The following is a 22,411-nucleotide window of genomic DNA, read 5'->3' on the forward strand; positions in this document are numbered from 1 at the left end:
ACATACTAAAATGAAACATTTCCAAGTGGATAAAAAATCATATCCAACCAATGCAACTGACAAAAACCAAAGGAAACTAAACAAAAAAACAACCTGAAAAACAAAAACAAAAAAAAAAACAATTTTTTTTTTTAAGGCCAAAATTTAGAAAAATATCTACACCACTTATTGGAAACAAAAGACATTCATGAATGTGTAAAAATCAACAAGATAAAGACTAACAACCCAAGGGGTAAAGGAATGAAACAGGCTCACAGAAAAAGAAAACTGGCAACAGCTATGGAAACTTGTTTATACCTTTTCAATTCAGAATCATGCAAAAATACTACCTACTCAGAAAGAAAAACAAAACAGCAACCAGTGTTCAAGATTCAGTGTCTGTAAGATTGCTTGCCACTTTGGGGTGTCTGTAATCTCTCTCAGTGTTTTCTTCTTTTCTTGAGGAAACAGAGTCTAATGTGCCATTATGTGTCTTAACTTTCAAGCAAACACTTTCAAGTGGTATACTTACAGTTCCACCCATGTGGGGAGGCAGGTATTCTGCACTGACATACTCCTGGACTTCATTTTTACTTGTAAATTTCAACAAGCTCATTGCTTCTGGACCCAGCCAAGTTTTCACAATTCTGAAAGCAGCTGAAAGAAAACCATTAAAATGTTCATTAAAATTGTTTTCACTGTCAAATTCTTTCAATTCTCTTTCTCAATTAATCCACTGTATGTGTTAACTCAGGTCTGCTGAAATCACCTTATCTTTAAATCGCATGATCCTTTAGCTATGGCTTCGAATTCCTACAGGTTTGTACACCATCACGGTCCTTTAGGGGTTTCAAACGTCCCATAAACTTGAAGACTTCTTGTTGTTGTTAAGTGCCGTCGAGTCAGTTCTGACCCGTAGCGACCCTGTACAGGGTTTCCGAGGCTGTAAATCTTTATGGGAGCAGAAAGCCTCATCTTTCTCCCGCAGAGCAGCTGGTAGTTTCGAACTGCTGACTTACACTTGGGAAGGCTAAATGATCCTGAAGTTCATTAACTTTCAAGGGCCCTGGAACAACTCCTAAGATTCTCCGGCACTACATCATACCTCAGTGTGGATCAAGGAAGGGACCACAGAGTTGTTTGGGAAGAGTCACTTACATTATGGTTCTGACAACCCCCCAATCTGAAAAATGATTCAAATGAGAAGATTGGAAGAGAAGGAAGCAACCCTAATATCAAGGGTGTGAACTACCTGAAGGCTGGGGGTACTAACCTCCGAGTCTTCCTTCCCACAGACCCTGCAGCTTATATAACTGGAGAATCTATGGACCATGCCAGGCTCCACTGCATGCAAACACACCTGCTTGGTAATTACATCTTGTCTGCCATGCCATTTATTATCATGTACACTTAAGTTGTTCAATCTTATTTCCACTAGGCTATCCTAAGCAGAGAGGCCCTGGGTGGTGTAAAGAGTTAACACGCTCACTGCTAACAGAAAAGCAAGTGCTTCCAGAATGCCCAGAGGCTCCTAGGAAGAAAGGCCTGGTGATCTACTGCTGAAAAATCAACCACTGAACCCATGGAGCAGTTCTAATCTGATCCACATGGGGTCGGCATGAGTTGGAGTCAACTCAATGGCAACTGGTTGGTTAGGCTTTTGTTTTTATTCTACACAGAGTTTTAAGAAATGAAAACAAGTAATGCTCTTTAAATTTGCAAAAAAAGTCAATGAAAATAATTTCAGGAAATAAAATGTAAAATAAGCATTAAATGTCTGGGTAATTGTGGTACCACAAGAGCTCTGGTAGCATAGTGGTTATGGATTGGGCTGCGAACCTCAAAGTCAGCAGTTCTGTGAAAGAAAGATGAGGTGTGTGTTACTAGAAATGTGTCTGTTTCATCTAGATGAAGTAATTTGTCAGTATACAATGATTCACAGTATTTCCCTTATCTTTGAGTCTTTTTCCTCTTTTTCAATTTAGCTAACGGCTTTGTCAACTTTGTTGATCTTTTCCAAGAACCAACTTTTACTTTCAGTTTCATTGATTCAGTAGGTTTCCGATTTAATAATTGACTCACGCAAGCACTCTGAACATTAAACTTGCAATCACTTTACAAAGTTTGTAAGCTGGTATACAGTGTTTCAATGACTTTTTTTTTTAAGTCAAAATGTCATTTAACTGTCATAAGGTTCATGTTACTATGGATTTGGAGTGAATTTCAGATTCATCTAACCTTCCACCACCACAACACCTGAAGCCCAAGAGAAAATCTAGCCAAGGTCTGTGTTCTATGACATAGCCTAACTGTGGTGACAAACTGAGGCTTCTTCTCATAGTTTCATTTGAGTGCTTGAGACTTTTGAGGCTGTTTTTAGAGAACACTAGTGGATACTCCTTGTGCCGAGTTTTCTTAGGAATAGTCTTTGGGTGTTCTAGCTCCAGATTCTATGAATGCATGCCAAGTACAATATAAGCATTTTGTTTTGTTTTGTTTTAAATCTGCAGATTTTAGATTAGCAAAAAGGAAAACACTTTATTTTAGCAAAGTATAAACAATAAACTCACCATTCATTATCCAAGGCATATCAAAGATGACCAATTTTGCTAAAAGACAAAAAAGAAAATCCTGAATGTGACTTGGTGCCTCTAGTAGCAATGTTTCAATTACTTAGAAAACATGGATCCCTTAGATGTAACTGAAAATTGAGCTGGTTGACTGATTTCTAATTCAGCGGAGCCTAAATGGTATTAGACAAAAACCCATCTCAGTACGGTCCAGGGCCCGCCCAGGATGGATGCCTGTCTGTGGAAAATGAATACTATCACTGGCCTGTGGCAAACACTTTGTGGAACCTACTCCTTTGTTTTGCAAAAGTCATGAAAGAAAATCATTGAAAGTGAAGTCTTGGGATATGGCACGTCATGCTACTGCTGAAGGTCAACAATGATTTATGAGTCATTGTGTTTTAAGGAAAAGTATTCCTACTCTTCTTAACATTATGAGCTCCAGAAAGCCAATAATACCAAAATATACAGAAGTATTATTTGCATACTGAGATGGAGATATTAAACAGCCCTGTTAACAACTGTGAGAAACAACAAGAAACCACAAAGGAAAGTTTGGATGAATCAAAATGTAATTTTACTCTTCTCTAAGGAGAGAACTCTTAGAGAGTGTTTATATTAACGTAGGACACATAAAGTATAGGCAGTTCCTAGATTATGAATGAGTTACATTCCAAAATCTGAGTTGAATGTGGATGTGTTCTATAAGAATGATATGTACACTGTTTATAAGTGGTTCATCCTAAATATCTCTAGATAGTTCAATAAATATTAGACATTTAAGTTTCATTTTGTACAGCAGAAACACAATTACACTGATAATATGGAGCACTGATTTCTTTCCTGGCCCAACAACAGGCACTGTTCAGCATGCCTTAATGAATCTGGGGGACATACCAGAGGAAGGAAGAGTTCATGAGGAACAGCATGTCTTACAGGTGATCCAGACTCTTCCTCTCAAAACATCCACCAAGATTCTGAAGCGAAGCGGCAAGAGAGCCAGGGTTGGCACTAACTGCTGAGCTCCACAGCGCCTTGTGTCTGCTCCTCACTTCACATGAATATTTATGAGACAGCATGATCAAAGTACAATGATTTAGGGATTTTATGATCCGATTTCTCCATTTCCTGAGGTCTCTGTTGCCTCATTTCGGTCTGTTCACTTTCCACCCAATGGGGTTACATATATCTTACTGTGTGTGTCTGAGGCTGGGCTGGGGATGGTACACTGATTTCTCCTGTGACAACCATCATATAAATCCAACAAATATAAAATGAAAATACAATGTTTAGGAGTTCTTTAGGTAATTAACAGAAGAGTCACAATTAATGAAACACCAGGATCAAATGTACTAGCCAAGTATATGCTTAATGGCAACTTTTAAAATAGCAATTATTAACAGCATACCACGCTTTGTGCTTGGTGTCGATATTACCACACAGCATACTTTATCAATACTGTTATCCAGTTTCCAGATAATGAATATTTAAATCAAGACATTTCTAAATCTCTAGGTTACGAAAGTAGGGTATCGGCACTGTAGGATAATGCACTGGACTACAAGATCAGCTTGAACTGCGAGGTTGGCGGTTCAAACCCACCAGTCGCTCCTCGTAAACTCTACACAGCATCGCTATGGGTCAGAATCGACTCGATGACACTTAACATGTGTAGTATAGTATGCCATATATAGAGTTTATAACTTAAACTCTTAAAGTTAGTGATAAAGGATAATTATTTATTAAGATTTCTTTCCTGTACCTAATAGGAATTACGTGTTCACTACTTGAATGCATTTCAAACACTTCTTTAGCAAAGAAGGTTTCGGGTCTAAAAGTCTGAACTAATAAATGCCTCCACAATTGTTAGACAATGTTTAGAGTTTCTATTTGTTATATTTTTATAAAAAAGTAAGTTACTTACAGAGGTATTTAGGATAATAAACCTTAAAGCAGTTGATGATAAAGCGCACAAAATCCATGTCCTAAAATAAAGATTATAGGTTAAAATTTTGAATACTGTCCAATTAAGAGAACTTTCAATAGCCGTTTTGTAAAGATGATATATTAAATCTAAATAAGACAATTACTCATGTTTACATTAAAAAAGAACCCGCTCATAGGTAAACATTTGTATCATAGGGACTAACGTTTATGCCACCAACTTACTGTAATAAACCACTAAAACTGAGCTAACGGAATGAGATACTTACAAGTATTTTCTCATCATTCACATTACCTCCAACTAGTCACATGCTTCAGGTGACTAAGACAATGTGGCACAATTAAATGGATCTAACAGCAATCCCCACAGAGAAATCAGAAAAATCTATTCAGCAATTAAACAATTACTGAAATGAGTATACAGTTTACAAGCAAACTACTTGAAATAGCACATATGTACATAAAGGTTGATATGTTTACTTTGTAAACTTAATTTGTAGACCTCATAGTGCCAACAAAATACATTTCATTCATCTTTTACACAACTGTTAATGTGACCACACTGGCTGGCCACCTGCAGCCTCTACCTGACTCCTAGCTTCCTAGACTTTTGTTGCATAAGTACTAGAATCATTTTCTAGTTCATAGTCATTCAAGTGTTGTTCACAAATTGTAATTTCTGGGAGACATTATACACATAACCATCTAAGTAGTTCTACTGCTTTGAGCATACTGTTTGTTTGCTGTGGGCCATTAAACCAATTTGGACTCAAGGTGACCATAGCAACAGGGACTTGGGTTCTCAGGGCTATGTGCACCTGGATGGTTTCATTTCCTTTTAGCCCATAGTCACAGGCTGAGTTACTAACCCTCATCCACCATTTGATAAAGATGGTGGAAAGAAAGCCGTAACCAGGCCAACTTTGCTCCCAATCCCTGAGAGACGGGGTGTTCCTAGAGATGAGAATCAGTAATGTCATCCCTAGTGTGTGAGTTGTAGCAATCTTAGACTGAAAGCAGGTGTCCTTAGCGCTGTTAAGTACTATTTATGTGAGATAAACCTTAGTATATAATTAGTGGTGGTGGTGGTGGTGGTGATGTGCTGTGGAGTCAGTTCCAACTCACAGCAACCCTGTATAGGGTTTCTGAGGCTGTAAATCTTTACGGGAGCAGAAAGCCTCAACTTTCTCCTGTGGAGCAGCAGCAGCCCGACTCGTAACCACTATGCTAATGAATCATTTGGAGTCCTGGTGTGGGTGCTATGGGATAAAGCATTGGACAGCAAGGTTGGTTTGAACCACAAGGTCGGCGGTTCAAAAAAGCCACCAGCTGCTCCTTAGCAACCCTATCTATACAGGGTCACTATGAGTCAGAACTGACTAGATGGCACTTAACAACAACATTGAATCATAAGGAGCTCTGGGAGCGTAGTAGGCTACAAATTGAACTGCTAACCTCAAGGTCAGCAGTTCGAATCTACCAGCTGCTCCACGGGATAAAGATGAGGTTTTCTACTCTCCTAAAGATTTTCAGCCTCAGAAACCCTACACGGTGGTTGGCTATGACTCAGAACTGACTCCATGGTACACAACCACCAATACTAATGAATCATTATTTCCATTGTTCACAGAGTTTAGTAAACTGTAGTTACGTAAAAGAAAATATCTGAAACTAACTATAGAGTTATACCAAAATTTGGGTCACCCAGTTTATAATCCGTGGTTGTTCCTAGACACTATGCTTAAAAACCCATTGTCCCAACATCCTGGTTTCCATCTTTGATTAAATGGACTATCCCTGCTCAGAAAACCTCAAGTTACTAATTCAAGAGGATTGGACAGGCTGCCCCGGCTGTACACATACTAGGGAGTATTGCATAGAATGTTGTTGTTGTTGTTGTTATGTGCCTTTGAGTCACAGCTCCAGGAAATTCATGACTTTGTATTCTGGAAGGGTGTTACTGAGGACAATATTCATTTGCTTATAATATGTCTTCTCTTTGAGGACCCATGAAAGACACTTCTCTTGGGTTTAAGCATTAGGAATCGATGTGTTTCTCCAAAATTCTAGTTTTGCAAGATGGCCCCCGAGTAATTTCAATGATTGCCTTTTCTCTGGGCAGGCAGCTGAAAAGCTCAGTGCCAAACTGGTGACTCAACTCTAACAGATATTTTTGTCAAAAAAAAAAAAATTGCCTTGAAATCCTGTATATCTCTTCTTCATAAGCAGACTGAAATCCTTTGTGAATCATATAAAAAATTTTAAAAGCCGTAAAACTCAAGTATTTGGCAATTCCAATAATGATTTGGGTATATAGTCATGCAAGGAACATGAATGATAATGCAAAAAAAAACACACCCTTATTTACAAATTAAAGATATAAAAATACCTTTAAAAAAAAAGTCAATTCTCTACCCCTATATTTGACAATCATAAACACTAACATTATTTTCATGATTCTGGGTTAGAAAATGATCATACCCACAGGATAACAATCATGATTTGTTTTTATAGAAATGTATACTTTTTGACACTAACATTTATTTATCTAGGCATTTTGATTTGGGGGGGGCGGGTGAAGTGATTTTCTCTGTAATTGAAAACCCACTGAAACGGAAACTAGGTTTGAAAAAGTCAGGACCCTTGACTCTTAAAAAAAAAATAGAGAGAAAATAGACAAACACCAAAAAATCTGTGATTTTAGCCTTGTCAACATTTCTTTCTACTCTTTTTGAAACTGTCTAAGATTTCCCTTTTTTGAGCTATGTATTACTATATCATCTTATAGCTTCTTTCACTAAAGAAAAAAGCACTGTCATTATTACGAAATTTAAACAGCACTTTGCGTAAGTCCACATATTCCATCAGTTAGACAGCCACATGAGAGCACATCACTGCGTTGACGCTGTGGAGCAATCTGTAAGTGCACGCAGCTAGTTCCTGTACTTAGGTCAGGGTGACTTCTTTACACCAGAGTTCCACAAGTTAGTTACCAAGCAAAGAGGAGGGACACATGCACTTTAAAGTTCTTAACACATTTGCCAAATGGATTTTCAAAAGGCTACCAACACGGCCCGAAGCAAGTCTGTGAATGCTGACTTCACTCCCACCAGAGTTTGCCACAGTTAAAATATAAAAGATGCGTTACTATAAATGTGCCATATGGCCTCAGTTGATCCTGGAAGGGTTGGAGATATCACCAGGGTCACCAAACCAAAACCCTGTTGCCTGCAAGTCCATGTCAACTCACAGCAAGAACCCCATGTTACAGAGAGGAACTGCCCCATCGGGCTTTCTTGGCTATAATTTTTATGCCACAGTGCCCCCGGGTGCTACGAACTGCCAACCTTTAAGTTACGAGCCAAGTACAAACTGTGTGCCACTCAGGAACCTTATTAAGGTTGAAGGTCCAATTAAAGACTTGTTGTTTAGTGCCATTGAGTTGGTTCTGACTCATAATGACATTGTACAAGGTTTAAACTGCCCACCTTGGTTTGCAGTCCAGTGCTGATCCTACAGAACCACACTAGGAGTCCAAATTAAAGACTAGGAGTCCTGGTGTGGCGCTTAGGCTAAATGTGACTGTAAGGTCAGTTTGAACTGCAAGGTTGGTGGTTCAAATTCACCAGTTGCTCCTCAGAAACCCTATACAGAGTCACTATAAGTCGGAAACGACTCGACAGCCCTTAACAGCAACAGTGTAAAAATGGCAGTGTGGGGGCATCTGACCTCCTCTAATGGCACAGAGGGTGGGGGACGAGGGGGGTATCACCACCAGGAGCATCAACCTAAGGTGAATTCCTATGAGGCAGAGGTCAGACATACCTCTTCTCTCCAACTTTTTTTTTTTTTGGAAATGTTTTATTGTGAATTATGTGGTAGTTTACATGGGAGAACATTAGCTTTACATTTATCTTATCGTATATCATTTCCTTGCCATGTTTGTTTTGAAATCAATCTGGATACCAGCCATTCCTCCCATGGCACTCTCCACTCATAACGGGGTTGAGACTCCGCTGCACAGAGCTCCCACTCATGACTATGGATTTAGTAGAGAAGTAATGGATAGAACTCAGGATCAAGCTTTTCTGTCAGGATACCTCGTCTTAGCCAGGCCACTAGGCAAGTCTCTCCCTGGCCCCTGCCCTGCTTGGGCAAGTGTTATAAAGTTCTTTAGCTCTACCAACAGGTGCCCAGAGGCGCCCTAAAGGCCCTCAACATTTTTGCTCTGTAGGTCAGGGAGCCCAGCACTTCACTCCCCACCCCCCGTGGGTTGCGAAGCCATCTCCTGTTGGTATCCTGGTTCTGTTGCCTGCTTCTCATAGTCTGTCATGGTCTCCAGTGTTACAGTTCTCTGTCTTCTGGGTCTAGGGGGTTCTCAGTACAGGGGCTCCAAGTTCAAAGGATGCACTCTAGTCAAGTCTCTTTGTCTGGTAGCAGTGAATCCCCCCCTCGGCTGTGGGATTGGGTCTCTTTTAAGCCTATAAGATGGCAAAACGAACTTATTCCATTAGGGTTCTGACTTCATATTGACATGGTCTTACCCCCACAACGGTACCATGTGTGATGCTGTAGGACAGGCATAGGATGGCTAACCACAAGGTTGGCAGTTCAAACCCATCAACTACTCCTCGGAACCCCTATACAGGGTCACTATGAGTTGGAACCGACTCGATGGCATTTAACAACATCCTGTCATTTGGTGGGAGTTACAAGGCCCTGGCTAGAAAGCAATCCTCACAGTGCAGGTGGGTTTCATTTATTTCTTAAGCTTGGCAAAGTCACCTAAAGAAACGCTGGCTTCCAGTTAACCAAACCAAGCCAACAAAAAACAAATCCAAACAAACCAAAGTAACTGACAAAATCAAAGTCCTATAACCATAAAACTCATGTGTACGTCTTACACCTGTAAAGCATGGTACGAATATCATCAAACACTGCAGCCCATACGTTCATTTACTCAATATGTATTGAGTGTATTACTGTGTGCCAAGCCCAGGGCTAGTGGGGGCTGTTGGATGTCAGGTTTGATCATTCACTCTGTAGCCTGCCAGTCTCAAGTTCCCCACCCCCCAATGTAATCAGATCAGGAGCATGGCTACAAAAGCCACAACTTCAATGCCAAATATGGAAGCACATTTAGTTCTTCAAAACCTTATTCCATCCATGTTGGACTTCAATTACAATTCCGGGCGGGGTTGGGGGGAGAAATCAGTCCCAAACACAAGTTAGTCTTCTCAGTTTCACTGCACTATTTGGTTCAGGATGATGGGAGGAGGAAGCTATGATCAACAATGCTTTAGAATTACAATGATGACGGCAATGAAAATGCTTACTATGTTATAAAGGCCAGTTTCTGATAGGTCAAACATCACTGTGATAGGTTTCCCATTTTCTCTCTTGGCATAACGTTCCAACCAAAATGCTATCAGCTTCTTTTTGTCCAACGCGGTCTTGTTGTCTTTTACATGGTACTTCACCTTGATCCAGACTTAAAGAGAATGAAAGATATATACATATATACACATATATATGCATCAAAAAAAAGATAAGTATAAGAAAACCAGTTATATATCAGAAGGCTTCAAAAAGTTGTTGGAAAACTTCCATTCTCTTTTAATTCAATTTTTCATGGGCTTTTTGAAATCCCCTCATGTCTGTCCAGTCTATTCTGACTCATGATAACCCCATATGTGAAGACCACGTGCTCCACAAGGCATTCAGGGCTGTGACTTTCTGGCATGCGTATGTGCCTGTGCGCGTGCGCACATGCACGTGTAGATCCAACCAAAATACCAAATCTATTAATACCGAGTCTACTCCAGCTCATAGTGACCCTACAGGACAGAGGAGAACTGTCCCATAGGGTTTCGAAGGCTGTAAATATTTACAGAAGCAGGCTGCCATGTCTTCTTCCCAGAGTGGTTGGTGGGTTTGAACCGCTGATCATGTGGTTAGCAGATGAGCGTAATCACTGCATCACCAGGGTTTCTCACATATATACCGTATTTAATGCAAGAAACACACAACTCTCATGTCTGGTTGCCAACTACATTCTCCTCCCATGAGGTAATTTTGTAACCGTGTCATGTTACTGTTTTCTTTCTTTTTGATACAACAACATACATGTTAAAGAAAACTGTCAAAATAGCACCTATGAAAATGTGTCTTGGGGTGGACATGGTTGGCAAACAAACATAGAAGGCATGCGTTCTTTGTGTAAAAATACAGGGTACATAAAGGAGAGGGCTTCAAAAGTTCATGGAAAAAGTGGAATGAAAGACATGGAATTTTTTTCTATCAGCTTTTTGAAGCCCCTTCATATAGAATTCCTTTCCCTCGATATTTTTAATTCATTGTACTTCTCAGATTCAAAACATCTCTTCCTTCTTTTAAATGTGAAATAGTATGCACATTAAGTCTTCAAGAGTAACTAAAAGGCAAATGACTTTTTTCCATAGGAAATACCCAAATATTGCTCATAAGGGAAAAAGAAAATCCAGTGGAACAAACAGTATTGCTAATAAGCTAAAAATATTCGGTATCCTGATTACTGAACAAGAAAGAAGCCATTGTTACCCTCAAGCTCTAGAAGTGATGCTCCACCCAAGGGACAGGCAGGGACACAGGCAGGAGCGGGGAGGGAGGGGGTTGGGCATGGGGGTGGCAGCTGAGACTGAATAGGAAGTGGGGTGTCAGGAGACGCTAAACAGAGAGAAAGGGCTGAGCTTGCAGGAATCTGAGGGATAGGATACTGCGTTTTCAGTTTCCTAGAAGAGACGTGATGCCACTTGATGATTTTAAGCTGTGGGGTGGCTGGAACCTATTTTTAAATGATTCCCTGGTAGTGGCTTAGAAGGTAGCTTAGAAGAGGATGAGAAGGAAACTCCGCAGGCCATTACCTAAGAAAGGGGAGAGAAGAGGGACGGACGTGAGATTAGGGATGGAAGGTAAGAAGTGGCTGGTGAAGTTGGAGAAAGGGCTAAATTAGGCTAGGAGAAAGAGAAGAGTCAATGAGGAGCCCCTGGCATCACTCTCAGGTGGGCCTGAGCTGGGAACTACAGAGACTGGTCAGCTGGTATGGTGCAGAGGTCCAGTTGTGTGCTGTGTAGGAGGAGGCTGGTGGTCACTGGGAGTAGGAGCCAGTGTGGGGTCATCACTGGGGACCACCAAGAAGACTGTGTCAACTGGCAACTAAAAGGGGCCCAGGATTGAAGGGACACTGGGAAAGACACAGGAGGAACATGAAGAATCAGAAGATTGAGAAGGGGGAGCTGGAGGGAAAATGCAGAGATTAACCATCAAGACAGGAACAACTCAGAGGACAAGCAGGAGGAGTGCAGACTGGGTATAGAATGGACTTGTCAGAACGCTGGCTCTCCTGTCAGGGCCTTCATACAAAGCTCAGCTGCATTCTGGGTAAAGGAGACTGGAGAAGCGTAACAATGGAGCTATTTGTTCCACCCACTTCGCTATTTCACACATTTATGAAGAAGCTAAGGGGAGAAGATGGTGGGACACTTACAAAGGAAAACACTGTATTTCGCGATGGTCCAGATGATTTTGCATAAAAAATAATGTGTGGAATTTTACCATTACAAGTCAAATGACAAGGAAGATGATTCTGAATGGAATTATTTTGACTGTGATATAGGATGGAATGTGTACCTATACTGTCTTGTTTATTAAAATGTAAGCTGGGGACATAACGACCAAGATTTGATATTTGGTCAAAACGGCTCTAATGATGCCCAACTGTAGGAAACTTAAGGTACACCACATTTGGAGAAAGAACATTCTGCTTATGATTAATCTAACTGCGCTAGGTATCCACATCTCAATCTTGAACAGCCGGTAGAAATTAAATATACTTACGCAGTTTGTTCCCTTCTTTGTCATAACCATGGAGATAAATACCACCAATTTCCAATAACCTTTTAGGAATGGAGGATTCATTCAGGTCTAAAAAGTAATGAATTTTGATCAGTAAAAGTAATTTAGTTATGTCTCTAAAAGGAAAACTCACAAAAGTAAGATGTTATATATAGTAGTTTTGATACAAACAAGAGAAAGCTTAGTCAAACATTTGGAAAGAGCCTTTGTCAATTAAGATGGTCTTTCTTATCACATAAACTATGTAAAGACACAAATATAACAAATGGGAAAAAAATCCATTTCCTTTACTCCGCTGGCCATTATGTTATGCGGACATACCAGCAATCAAATCTTGGCTGTGCTTCATGCAATGACTAATATTATCACTGGTGAACTTTTCATTTTAACATCCCAGTAAATATTCATGTTGTAGCCACAGAATTAATGGGAAAAAAAGGTCCAGTAGAATCTAAGGCATTTTACAACTTTGGGGCAAGTGGAAAATCATTCAAGAAAAATGACAGGGCCTTTAGCAGGAAGAAAAAGAAAGGGCCTGCATCGTGTCTAATGAGGCTGAGGACCAACATACAGAAAATCAGGAACTGCTGAAGTGCGAAGGCTTTGGTTTTCGTTCACTAGGAGTTTCCAAAGAACTTTCTCTTACTCCATCCCTCTTTTATCATGTCTCTGTTGTTTACCAACAGAAAAATAAAAAAACCAAACCAACTCATAGTGACCCTGTAGGAGGTCAGAGTCCAACTGCCCCATTAAAGAGTAACTAAAAGGCAAATGACTTTTTTCCATAGGAAATATACAAATGTTGCTCATAAGGGAAAAAGAAAATCCAGTGGAACAAACAGTATTGCTAATAAACTATATGGTTTCTGAGGCTGTACTCTACAGGGAAGCAAGGTAGGATAAAGCTCTCTAGGATAAGCACTGAACTGCAAATCAAAATGCCAGCAGTTAAAACCCATCAGCTGCTATGAAGGAAAAAGGTATCCTGCTCCCGCAAAGATGTACAGCCTCAGAAACTCTTTACAGGGTTGAATCAGAAGCAAGGAGTTGAATCAGAAGCAACTCCTTGGCACTTAACAACAACAGTCTTTACGAAAGCAGATGGTTACATCTTTCTTCCCCAGAGAGGCTGGTAGGTTTAAACCAGTGACCTTTCGATTCGCAAATGAGCACTTTAACCACTGCACCACCAGGACGCCTCTGCCAACAGAAACTAGCAATTATATATTCAAGAAAACAATTATTGTAGCAATTAAAGCTTTCTTCTGTGCTGAAATGATTTCATAGAATGTCAAGTTTCTAGTTCTTGGCCTGATGAGCAAATGTGTCACTGGTTTTTGGAAGTATCTGTAGCATTTACATATCTAGACAAATTATCTCGTAAATACTTCCCATCTCATGCTTTACAACTAGTTGGTGGAGTCCTGGTGTGGCACTGCAGCACTCGACTGCAAGGTCGGTGGTTCGAACTCAGCAGCCACTTCTCGGAAACCCTATACGGGGAGGGTTATCAACGATGACAACTCTGTATTAGGTCACCAGTGCAGAGATGATCATAGCCAGGGCAGGGCTGCCTCCTTTCTGCCTAATGGACATGGGTGGGTAGGACGGTTTCCTCTTACTCAATTTTCGGACTAGAAAGGAACAGGCCATCTTTTCTGTTAAGAGTTGTTCTTCCACGTAAAAGTTATCCTGAAAACTCCAAGATTTTAAACTCCTGTTTTTGAAAAGTAATGAGATCCAAGAAAGAGGTGGCTAAGGATCATGAATGAAGCTCTGATGAAACTCGATACAAATTTCAGTCTAGTGGTGGATTGGAAATGAAAAGCTAAGAGAAGGTTGCCATAGACACCTTTAGGAAGAAACTAGCTTCTCTGCAATTCCCATTCATTTAGCAATTACATATGAAGCACCTAGAAGAAGAAGGCAATCTAGGAATAGAGAAAGACATCAAGGAACAACTAAGAAAAACAGGCAAACAAATTCTATTTCCTGGGCCCAGGGCCAGGCAGCCTTTTGTTCCACTGTGTTTGGGGTTGCCGTGACTCCCGGGCTGCTTCTACTAAGATGCTGTCTTGATATTGTTTAATGGTACTCTCTGTGATAGTTCAGATTCCGTGCTTTAGCAGTTAAGACATATTCCCCCCACCCCCACTCCATGAGATCTTATATAATTACTTCTCCCATGACTTGACCTATTGTGATCAGCCCTGATCTGATGTAATTCATCTGTGTTGTAAATCCTCACTTCTGTGATGTTAAAGAGGCTGAGGCTGAATGCAACCTACAGGATTAGGCTGTAACTTGAGTTAATCTCTTTTGAGTTAGAAAAGGGCCCTATTACCCCCAAGCAAGCAGAGCTGATAGTGGAGTGAGTCCACTGGACCTGATGTCCTGCACTGTGAAGCTCCTAGATCCCAGGCATGATGGATGCCAAGACACATGGAGATCTGCCAGGAATGCTGGACCTCCAGATGCTGAGAAGGGGATAAGGGATGCTTTCCACAACTCGCGCTCTGAATTTGGACTTCTAGCTTCCTAAAGTGTGAAAGAATAAATTTGTTTATAAAGCCATTCAGCTGTGGTCTAGCAGCATAGAGACAGGTAACTAAGACACTACCCAAGCACAGACTAGGAGACTCTGCCGAGCGAAGGATGTCCATGTGTTTCTGCTCCCTGGTGATAATGATGGCCTTAGGAGTGATTCTGTTTGTAAGATGTACTAGGAAGAAGCCCCTTTGAAGATGGGATTTGATCTTTATCAGCAATTATACTCTGGGGTTTATGATGAATGCCAAGAAGATCTACAGGTAAGCACTTGTTTGTTAAGTGCCGTCGAGTCGGTTCCAACTTATAGCAACACTGTATAGGGTTTCCGAGGAGTAGATTTGAACCACTGGTTTTGTGGCTTTGCAGTCCAGTGCTTATCCTACAGCGCCACACCAGGATTCCAACAGACAACTGTTGTTCTTACGTGCTGTGGAGTCGGTAACGACTCATAGCGACCCTGTACAGGGTTTCCGAGGCTGTAAATCTTTATTAGAGCAGAAAGCCTCATCTTTCTCCTGCGGAACAGCTGGTAGTTTTGAACTGCTGACCGTGACATTAGCAGCCCGATATGTAACCACTACGCTACCAGAGTTCCAGACACTTAGATAAATATAAAAGCTGAATCTAAAGCAGTAACATTTAGGCAGAGATTACATTGAATAGCTTACCATTGACAGCAAATTCTTTCCTCCACTGGAAACTCTCATCAAGCATCTTCAAGGTTTCATCTACGACGTTATGTCTCCAAATTAAGTAACTTTCAACCCAGTTATCATCTTGTTGTAGTCTTTCAACATCACGTGCATCATATTTATCTGACTTATCTAGAGAAAAAGAATTATAAATCTTCAAGTCAGATGAATTATATATAATGACTAGTAACAAACACTACTGCCAAAGAAGATCCAAAATGATGAAACCAAGCTATTTGAGGGCAGACAAAAAGATGGACTTTGTGATGAAAATGCAACACACAGGATTGACAGAATTTCTGAGTGTGAAGACAATACAGTTATCTAAAGACTACGCATTTAAGTAAGCCACTGTAGATTCAAAAAACAAGACCATGATAAAATATTTGGCACAACTGCTCTCGAAAACTGTAACCCAACATTTCAGAAGATGAATTATTTATCTTAACTGGAAACCCTTACTGTAATCAATCAAAATTAAAGAAATTTTATCTGTCAAGAAAAGACTTGTTAGTGTAAAGTATTCTCAAGTTGGTTCCGACTCATAATGACCTTGTATAAGGTTTCCATGGAGTGGCTGGTGGGTTTGAACTGCTGGCCTTACAGTTCAAACTGACCTTGTGGTCCAGTGCTTATCCTATAGCACTACCCAAGGACTCCAAGACAGGACTGGTGGTAGTGCTTGTGTGGTGTGGAGTCGGTTCCCACTCATAGTGACCCTGTATAGGGTTTCTGAGTTTAGCTCCACCAGCCATTCATCAGAAACCCTATACAGGGTCACTATGAGTCAGAACTGAGTTGATGACACTAAACAACAACCACAACAAATCTTTGGAGTCCTGGTGTGGCGCAGAAAGCTTCATCCTTTTCCCTCAAAGCGACTGGTACGTTCAAATTGCTGACCTTGTGGTTAGCAGCTCAGCTTGTAATTCACTCAGCTAGAAGGGCTTCTAAAAAGACTAGGAGTCCTGGTGTGGTGCTGGTGATAAGCACTGGACCACAAGGTTGGTTTGGACTGCAAGTTGGTGGTTTAAACTTGGAAATCCTACTCGGGATTGCTAGGCGTCAGAACCGACTAGGCAGCACTTAAAAAATAACAACTATTTAAAAAGGCATTTGGCAAGGGTCACAGAAAAAAAATGAACTAAAAGCAAAATGGAAGACTGGCTATGCATGCAGTTATTAGGTATTTAGTATTTTTCAGGCTCTGTGGCCACCATTTCTAATAGTAATCATTTCCTATTCCAATGGGCACAGTAAGGGTTGTGAGGATGGGGCAGGACCAGGCATTCTGTTGTGTGTAAGGTCGCTAAGAGTCAGTATGGACGCAACTACACCTAACAACAACAACAACAACAACAAAGCTCTTCTCTATACACATTGCCTTATTTCAGGTCCTAAGTTGGAACCAACTCGACGGCTCTTAACAACAACAACAAAGAGACAATAGCTGAAAGGGCAGGAAAAACAAAACACATTGAGACTTATCTTCTTCTGAGTCTCAATCCTTTTATTTTTAATCTACTTTATATACTCACAGTGTTGCTATGGATCAGAACAAAAACTCTGTATGAAAATTATTTGGAAGTCTCAGACACAGTAAGTACCCCGACTTAGCAACAATGGGCTCAAACATAACAACAATTGTGAGGATGGTGCAATCAGGACAGTGTTGCCCTTTGTGCGAAGGATCTCTCTATTAAGAAATGGACTCCAGGGCACCTGGTCACAACAACCATGAGATACAGATTAACCTATAAATCAAGCATGTGCAGACATGATAGGACCTCTGGTAGCACAATGGATCAAAGGTTGGGTTGCTAACCAAAAGGTCAGTGGTTTGAATCCACCAACCATTCCACAGGAGAAAGGTGAGTCAATTTGTTTGTTTTTTTTTTAAGTTTTTATTGTGAATTGAGTAGAAGTTGTTTACATGGGAGAACAGCAGCTTTACACTCATCCTATTGTATTTCGTTTCATTGCAATGATTACAATCCCCTCCATGCATCATAATTTAACAGTATTCTATTCTCTCTGGTATTTTGTTTTTGTTTTTTGCTTTTGTAAAGATTTACAGCCTTGGAAACTACGGGGCAGTTCTATTCCATTCAACAAGGTCAATATGAGTCAGAATCCACTCGATGGCAGTGGGTTACCTAGGACATGGCTCTTAATGTCTGGGCACTATTTTTCCAGTCTACACTGTTGTTGTTGTTAAGTGCCATCGAGTCAGTTCTGACTCATGGCGACCTTGTATAGGGTTTTGAAAAGGTCATAGAGAATTTTCCATTTTCCCACAAAGTTTTTAAAGACCTCTTATAAAACAAGTGGTTCTGTAGTAGATAAACCTTAGGCAATGTTTCTTAGCTTGGCAGTTCAAGCCCACCAGCTGCTCCTAGGAAACCCTATACAGGGTCACTATGGGTCAGAATCGACTCAACAGTACTTAACAACAAACTATTCAGATTGAAGTTGTCAAGGACTTCATTCTTCTTGGATCAACTATCAACACTCACGGAAGCAGCAGTCAAGAGATCAGACGACGTATTGCATTGGGCAAATCTGCTGCACAGGAACTTTTTAAAGTATTGAAGAGCAAAGATGTCAGCTTGAGGACTAAGGTGCGTCTGACCCAAGCCGTGGTATTTTCAATAACCTCATATGGATGCGAAAGCTGGACAGTGAATAAGGAAGACCGTAGAAGAATTGATGCTTTTGAGTTATGGTGTTGGAGGAGAATATTGAAAGTGCTGCCAAAAGAACCAACAGATCTGTGTTGGAAGAAGTGCAGCCAGAGTGCTCCTTGGAGGCCAAGATGGCCAAACTTCGTCTCTCATACTTTGGACATCTTATCAGAAGGGGCCAGTCCCTAAAGAAGGATATCATGCACAACAGAAGGACACTTGGCCTGGTCCTGTGCTGGGTCCCAACAGGAAGGCTGTCTGAGGCCAGTTACAGCCACTGGGGTCAATCATTCTAATTGAAGCTCGCCCTCTGTTTCGTTGACCCTTCCCCAGGGGTTGGTCCTTCCTGATGACATGTCCAAGTTAGCGTGTCCTGAATAATGATAGTGCAGGACCAGAAAGATGAAAGGAGTAATTTGGCTCTAGAAAGGACATAGCTGACAGGAGTGAGTCTGCGGTAAGTTTAGGGTTAACATTCCCTGTCTCTCATGTTTTCCTAGACCTTGCTCTCTTCTGTCAGTGTAAAGGCTGTTTTGGTTTGTGTGAGAACATGACAAGCTAAACAAAGGGCTAAGAAAAGGCTGGTGCTTTTCACAGAAGAGGAAAACCAAATGACCCAAAAAGATAAGAGATATTCTCACCCTTACTGGTATTCAAAGAAATGCAAATAGAAACTACAATGAGATATCCCACCACACCCATCAGATGCTGGGTGAGAAAGAAAGAAACACACTGGTGAATTTTAGGATATGAGAAAACAAATGAAAATCGATACAATCACTTTGGAAAACTTAGTAACAATGAATGTGAGTCTCATTTACAGGTATCAATTTCACTGTTGTATACACACCCCTTGCTGTAAGTGCTAGCCCTTGTTTTTGCTAAGTGCTCCTCTTGAGCATTTCAAGGAGTAGCTGGTGGGCTTGAACTGCCTACCTTGTAGTGTGGCACTATAGGATCAGCACTGGACTGCTAACTGCAAGGTTGATAGTTCAAACCCACCAGCCACTCTTTGTAAACCCTATGCTGTTGTTGTTATGTGCTGTGGAGTCGGTTCCGACTCATAGCGACCCTGTACAGGGTTTCTGAGGCTGTAAATCTTTATGGGAGCAGAACGCCTCATCTTTCTCCGAAGGAACAGCTGGTCGTTTCGAACTGCTGACCTTGTGGTTCGCAGCCCGATTTGTAACCACTACGCCACCAGAGCTCCTTTGTAAACCCTATACAGGGTCTCTATGTGTCAGAGTTGACTCGATAGTACTTAACAACAACTATCTTGCAATTACCAGTCCAGTGCTTACCCTACAGGGCCACACCAGGACCCACAACAGGACATGTCCTGATGGTGTGGTGGTTGGGTTCCGTCAGGATGGTTCCAACTCACAGGCACCCTGTATGGGTTTTCAAGGCTGTGCAACTTCAAAAGAGCAAAAACCCTCATCTTTCTCCCTTGGAATAGCTGGTGGGTTTGAACTTCTGACCTTGTGGTCAGCAGCCCAATGCATAACCCACTATGCCACACCTTGGTGGTGGTTGTGGTTATGTGCCTTGGAGTCAGTTCCAACTCACAGTGACCCTGCACAGGGTTTCCGAGGCTGTAAATCTTTACGGGAGCAGAAAGCCTCATCTTTCTCCCATGGAACAGCTGGTAGTTTCGAACTGCTGACCTTAAGGTTCGCAGCCTGATTAATAACCACTACGCTACCAGAGCTCCTTTAGAGCAGCAAATTCTTGAACTTTTTGGTCTCTGGATCTCTTCTGCACTCTTACAAATAATTGAATACCCCCAAAGTGCTGTTTCGTTTATGTGGGTTATATTTAACAATAGTTACTGTGAGGAAGTGTGTGTCAGGGTTGTATCCTTTCACCATACTTGACCCATAAATAATACCATGACTAATGGAGAAAAGATTGAAATTGTCAAAGGCCCTTTGCTTGGATCTATAATCAACACTCATGGAAGTAATCAAAAAAATCAAACGAGACTCATGGAAGCAGCAGTCACGAAATCAAATGATTTACTGCATTACGTAAATCTGCTGCACAAGCCCTCTTTAATAAAGTGTTCAAGAGCAAAGGTATCAACTTGAGGACTAAGGTGTGCCTGACCCAAGCCATGGTATTTTCAATCACTGCATATGCATGCAAAAGTTGGACAATGAATGGGGAAGACCACAGAAGAATTGAAGATCATTATCAAAAGTAGCATTGGAGGAGAATATTAAAAGTACCATGGACTGCCAAAAGAACAAACAAATCTGTCTTGGAAGAAGTACAGGCAGAAAGCTTATTAGAAGCCAGGCTGGCTTCTCATACTTCCAACAAGGTATCAGGAGGGACCAGTCCCTGGAGAAGGCTATTATGCTTGGTAAAGTGGGAGGGTCAGCGTAAGAGAGGAAGACCCTCAAGGAGGAGGTGGAGTGACCCAGTGGTAGCTACAATGGGATCAAACATCACAGTATTTGTGAGATGGCGCAGGGCCATGCTATGAGTCAGAACCCACTCATTGGCACTTAACGACAATACTGTCTTAGATATTAAAGCACATTCTATCAGCTGTCAAGAGCAGTGATATCATCAAGTAGGAAAACACCACTGTACATGTGTGAGAGAATTACAGTGAGAAAGAAAAACAATGCTTTAGTATATTGTGAATACAATGTGGACCTCTCAAACCCCTAGAAATGGTCTCAAAGACCAACTTTGAGAACAACTACCCAAGAGAAACTCCTGCACTTGTAGACCAGGCTCATATCAGAATGCTCATAGCAGCACTGGACATAGTAGCGAAACCTAGAAACAGTAACGAAACCTAGAAACAGTCACAAACAGGAATGGATTCTGGTAACATACATGGTAGAATGAAGGACTGTTGAGTAACAGAAACAAGTCATGGGAAAAAATCATTCAGCCTTTATAGAAAGTTCAATACGAGGCAAAACCGAATAAAGTACTGGTCAGAAATCATCTCATAGATGCTAAAACTTAAGAAAAGCAAGAAAATAATATCCATTGCCATCAAGTAGATTCTGACTCCTAGCGACGAAGCTACAGGAGGGGCTAGAATTGCCCCCTAGAGCTTTCTAGGCTGTGTCTAATCTTGACAGAAGCTGACTGCCTCATCTTTCTCCCCTGAAGTGGATGGTGGCTTTGCACCGCCAAGTGCTTAACTACTGTGTCACCAACGTTTCTTAAGAGAATAATGTTGTTAAATGCCGTTGAGTTGGTTCTGACTCATACTGACCCATACAAGGTTTCCGTGGAGCAGCTTAGACCACCAACCTTGTGGTTGGCAGTCCTGTGCTTATCCAATAATAAGTAAAACCCAATGCAGGAGAAGTAACTGCCCTAGGTAGGGCAGGGATGGGGACACACAGGAGGATTTTAAGATATTATTTCTTTTGCTAAGTGGTTCTATTTTGGGGGGCTGAGTGATGATACATGAGTGTTTATTTTATTCATGTTTTACATATTTCATTCATATATAAAGTAAAAAATTAAAAAGCTAAGCAAACCAAAAATGAATAGAAAGAGTAACTAACTTAATAGCAGTGGAAAAAAAAAAAAAAAAAACAGGAAAAAATGAAGACTTTTGTAGAGTACCTGGGTAGTACAAATGGCTAAGGTGCTCAGCTGCTGTTTGAATGGATGGAAGTTGGAACCCTATGGAGCACAGTTCTACTCTGACATTCACGGGGTCACGATGATGCATTGGAATCAACTCAATGGCAACTGGATCTTTTGCTTTGGCTTCATTTTGAAAACATTAAAAAAATTAAAGAAAGAAAAAAAAGCAAAAGAGGCATAAACCAGAAAGGCTCGTATCAGTATCAGAAGTCTGACTGAAGAAGAAAACAAAACTGTTGAAATCATTAATGGCTGTAAACAATGAAAAGATGCTTACCCTCACGGGTAATGAAATAAAGGCAAGCTAAAACAACCCATCATTAAGAAATGTAGTGTTTTGGGATGGGTAGGGAAGGGCGGAGTGAAACTGACAAGCTTGAGTAGGCTGCTGAGATCAGTATCTGTGTGACTTTATAGAGAGAAACTAAATAACTCTGACAATCAAGAATTCTACATTGTGATATGAATTTTC

General features: G+C 40.9%; 1 protein-coding gene across 1 annotated transcript in view; it reads right to left on the reverse strand.

Moving 5' to 3' along the window:
* The window catches only part of MOSPD2 (motile sperm domain containing 2), a 49,830-nt gene that overhangs the window by 12,172 nt on the left and 15,247 nt on the right, over positions 1-22,411 (reverse strand). Inside the window, exons 2-7 of the mRNA XM_006835615.1 lie at positions 15,605-15,760; positions 12,369-12,455; positions 9,830-9,984; positions 4,474-4,534; positions 2,550-2,588; positions 512-636 (exon numbers count right to left, since the gene is read on the reverse strand). Of these exons, the coding sequence (XP_006835678.1) occupies positions 512-636; positions 2,550-2,588; positions 4,474-4,534; positions 9,830-9,984; positions 12,369-12,455; positions 15,605-15,650 (513 nt within the window). The 5' untranslated portion in view covers positions 15,651-15,760. The remainder of the gene's footprint in view (positions 1-511; positions 637-2,549; positions 2,589-4,473; positions 4,535-9,829; positions 9,985-12,368; positions 12,456-15,604; positions 15,761-22,411) is intronic.

This window comes from Chrysochloris asiatica, unplaced genomic scaffold (genome assembly GCF_000296735.1).
Source record: "Chrysochloris asiatica unplaced genomic scaffold, ChrAsi1.0 scaffold00018, whole genome shotgun sequence".
In the NCBI taxonomy this organism is placed as follows: Eukaryota; Metazoa; Chordata; class Mammalia; order Afrosoricida; family Chrysochloridae; genus Chrysochloris; species Chrysochloris asiatica.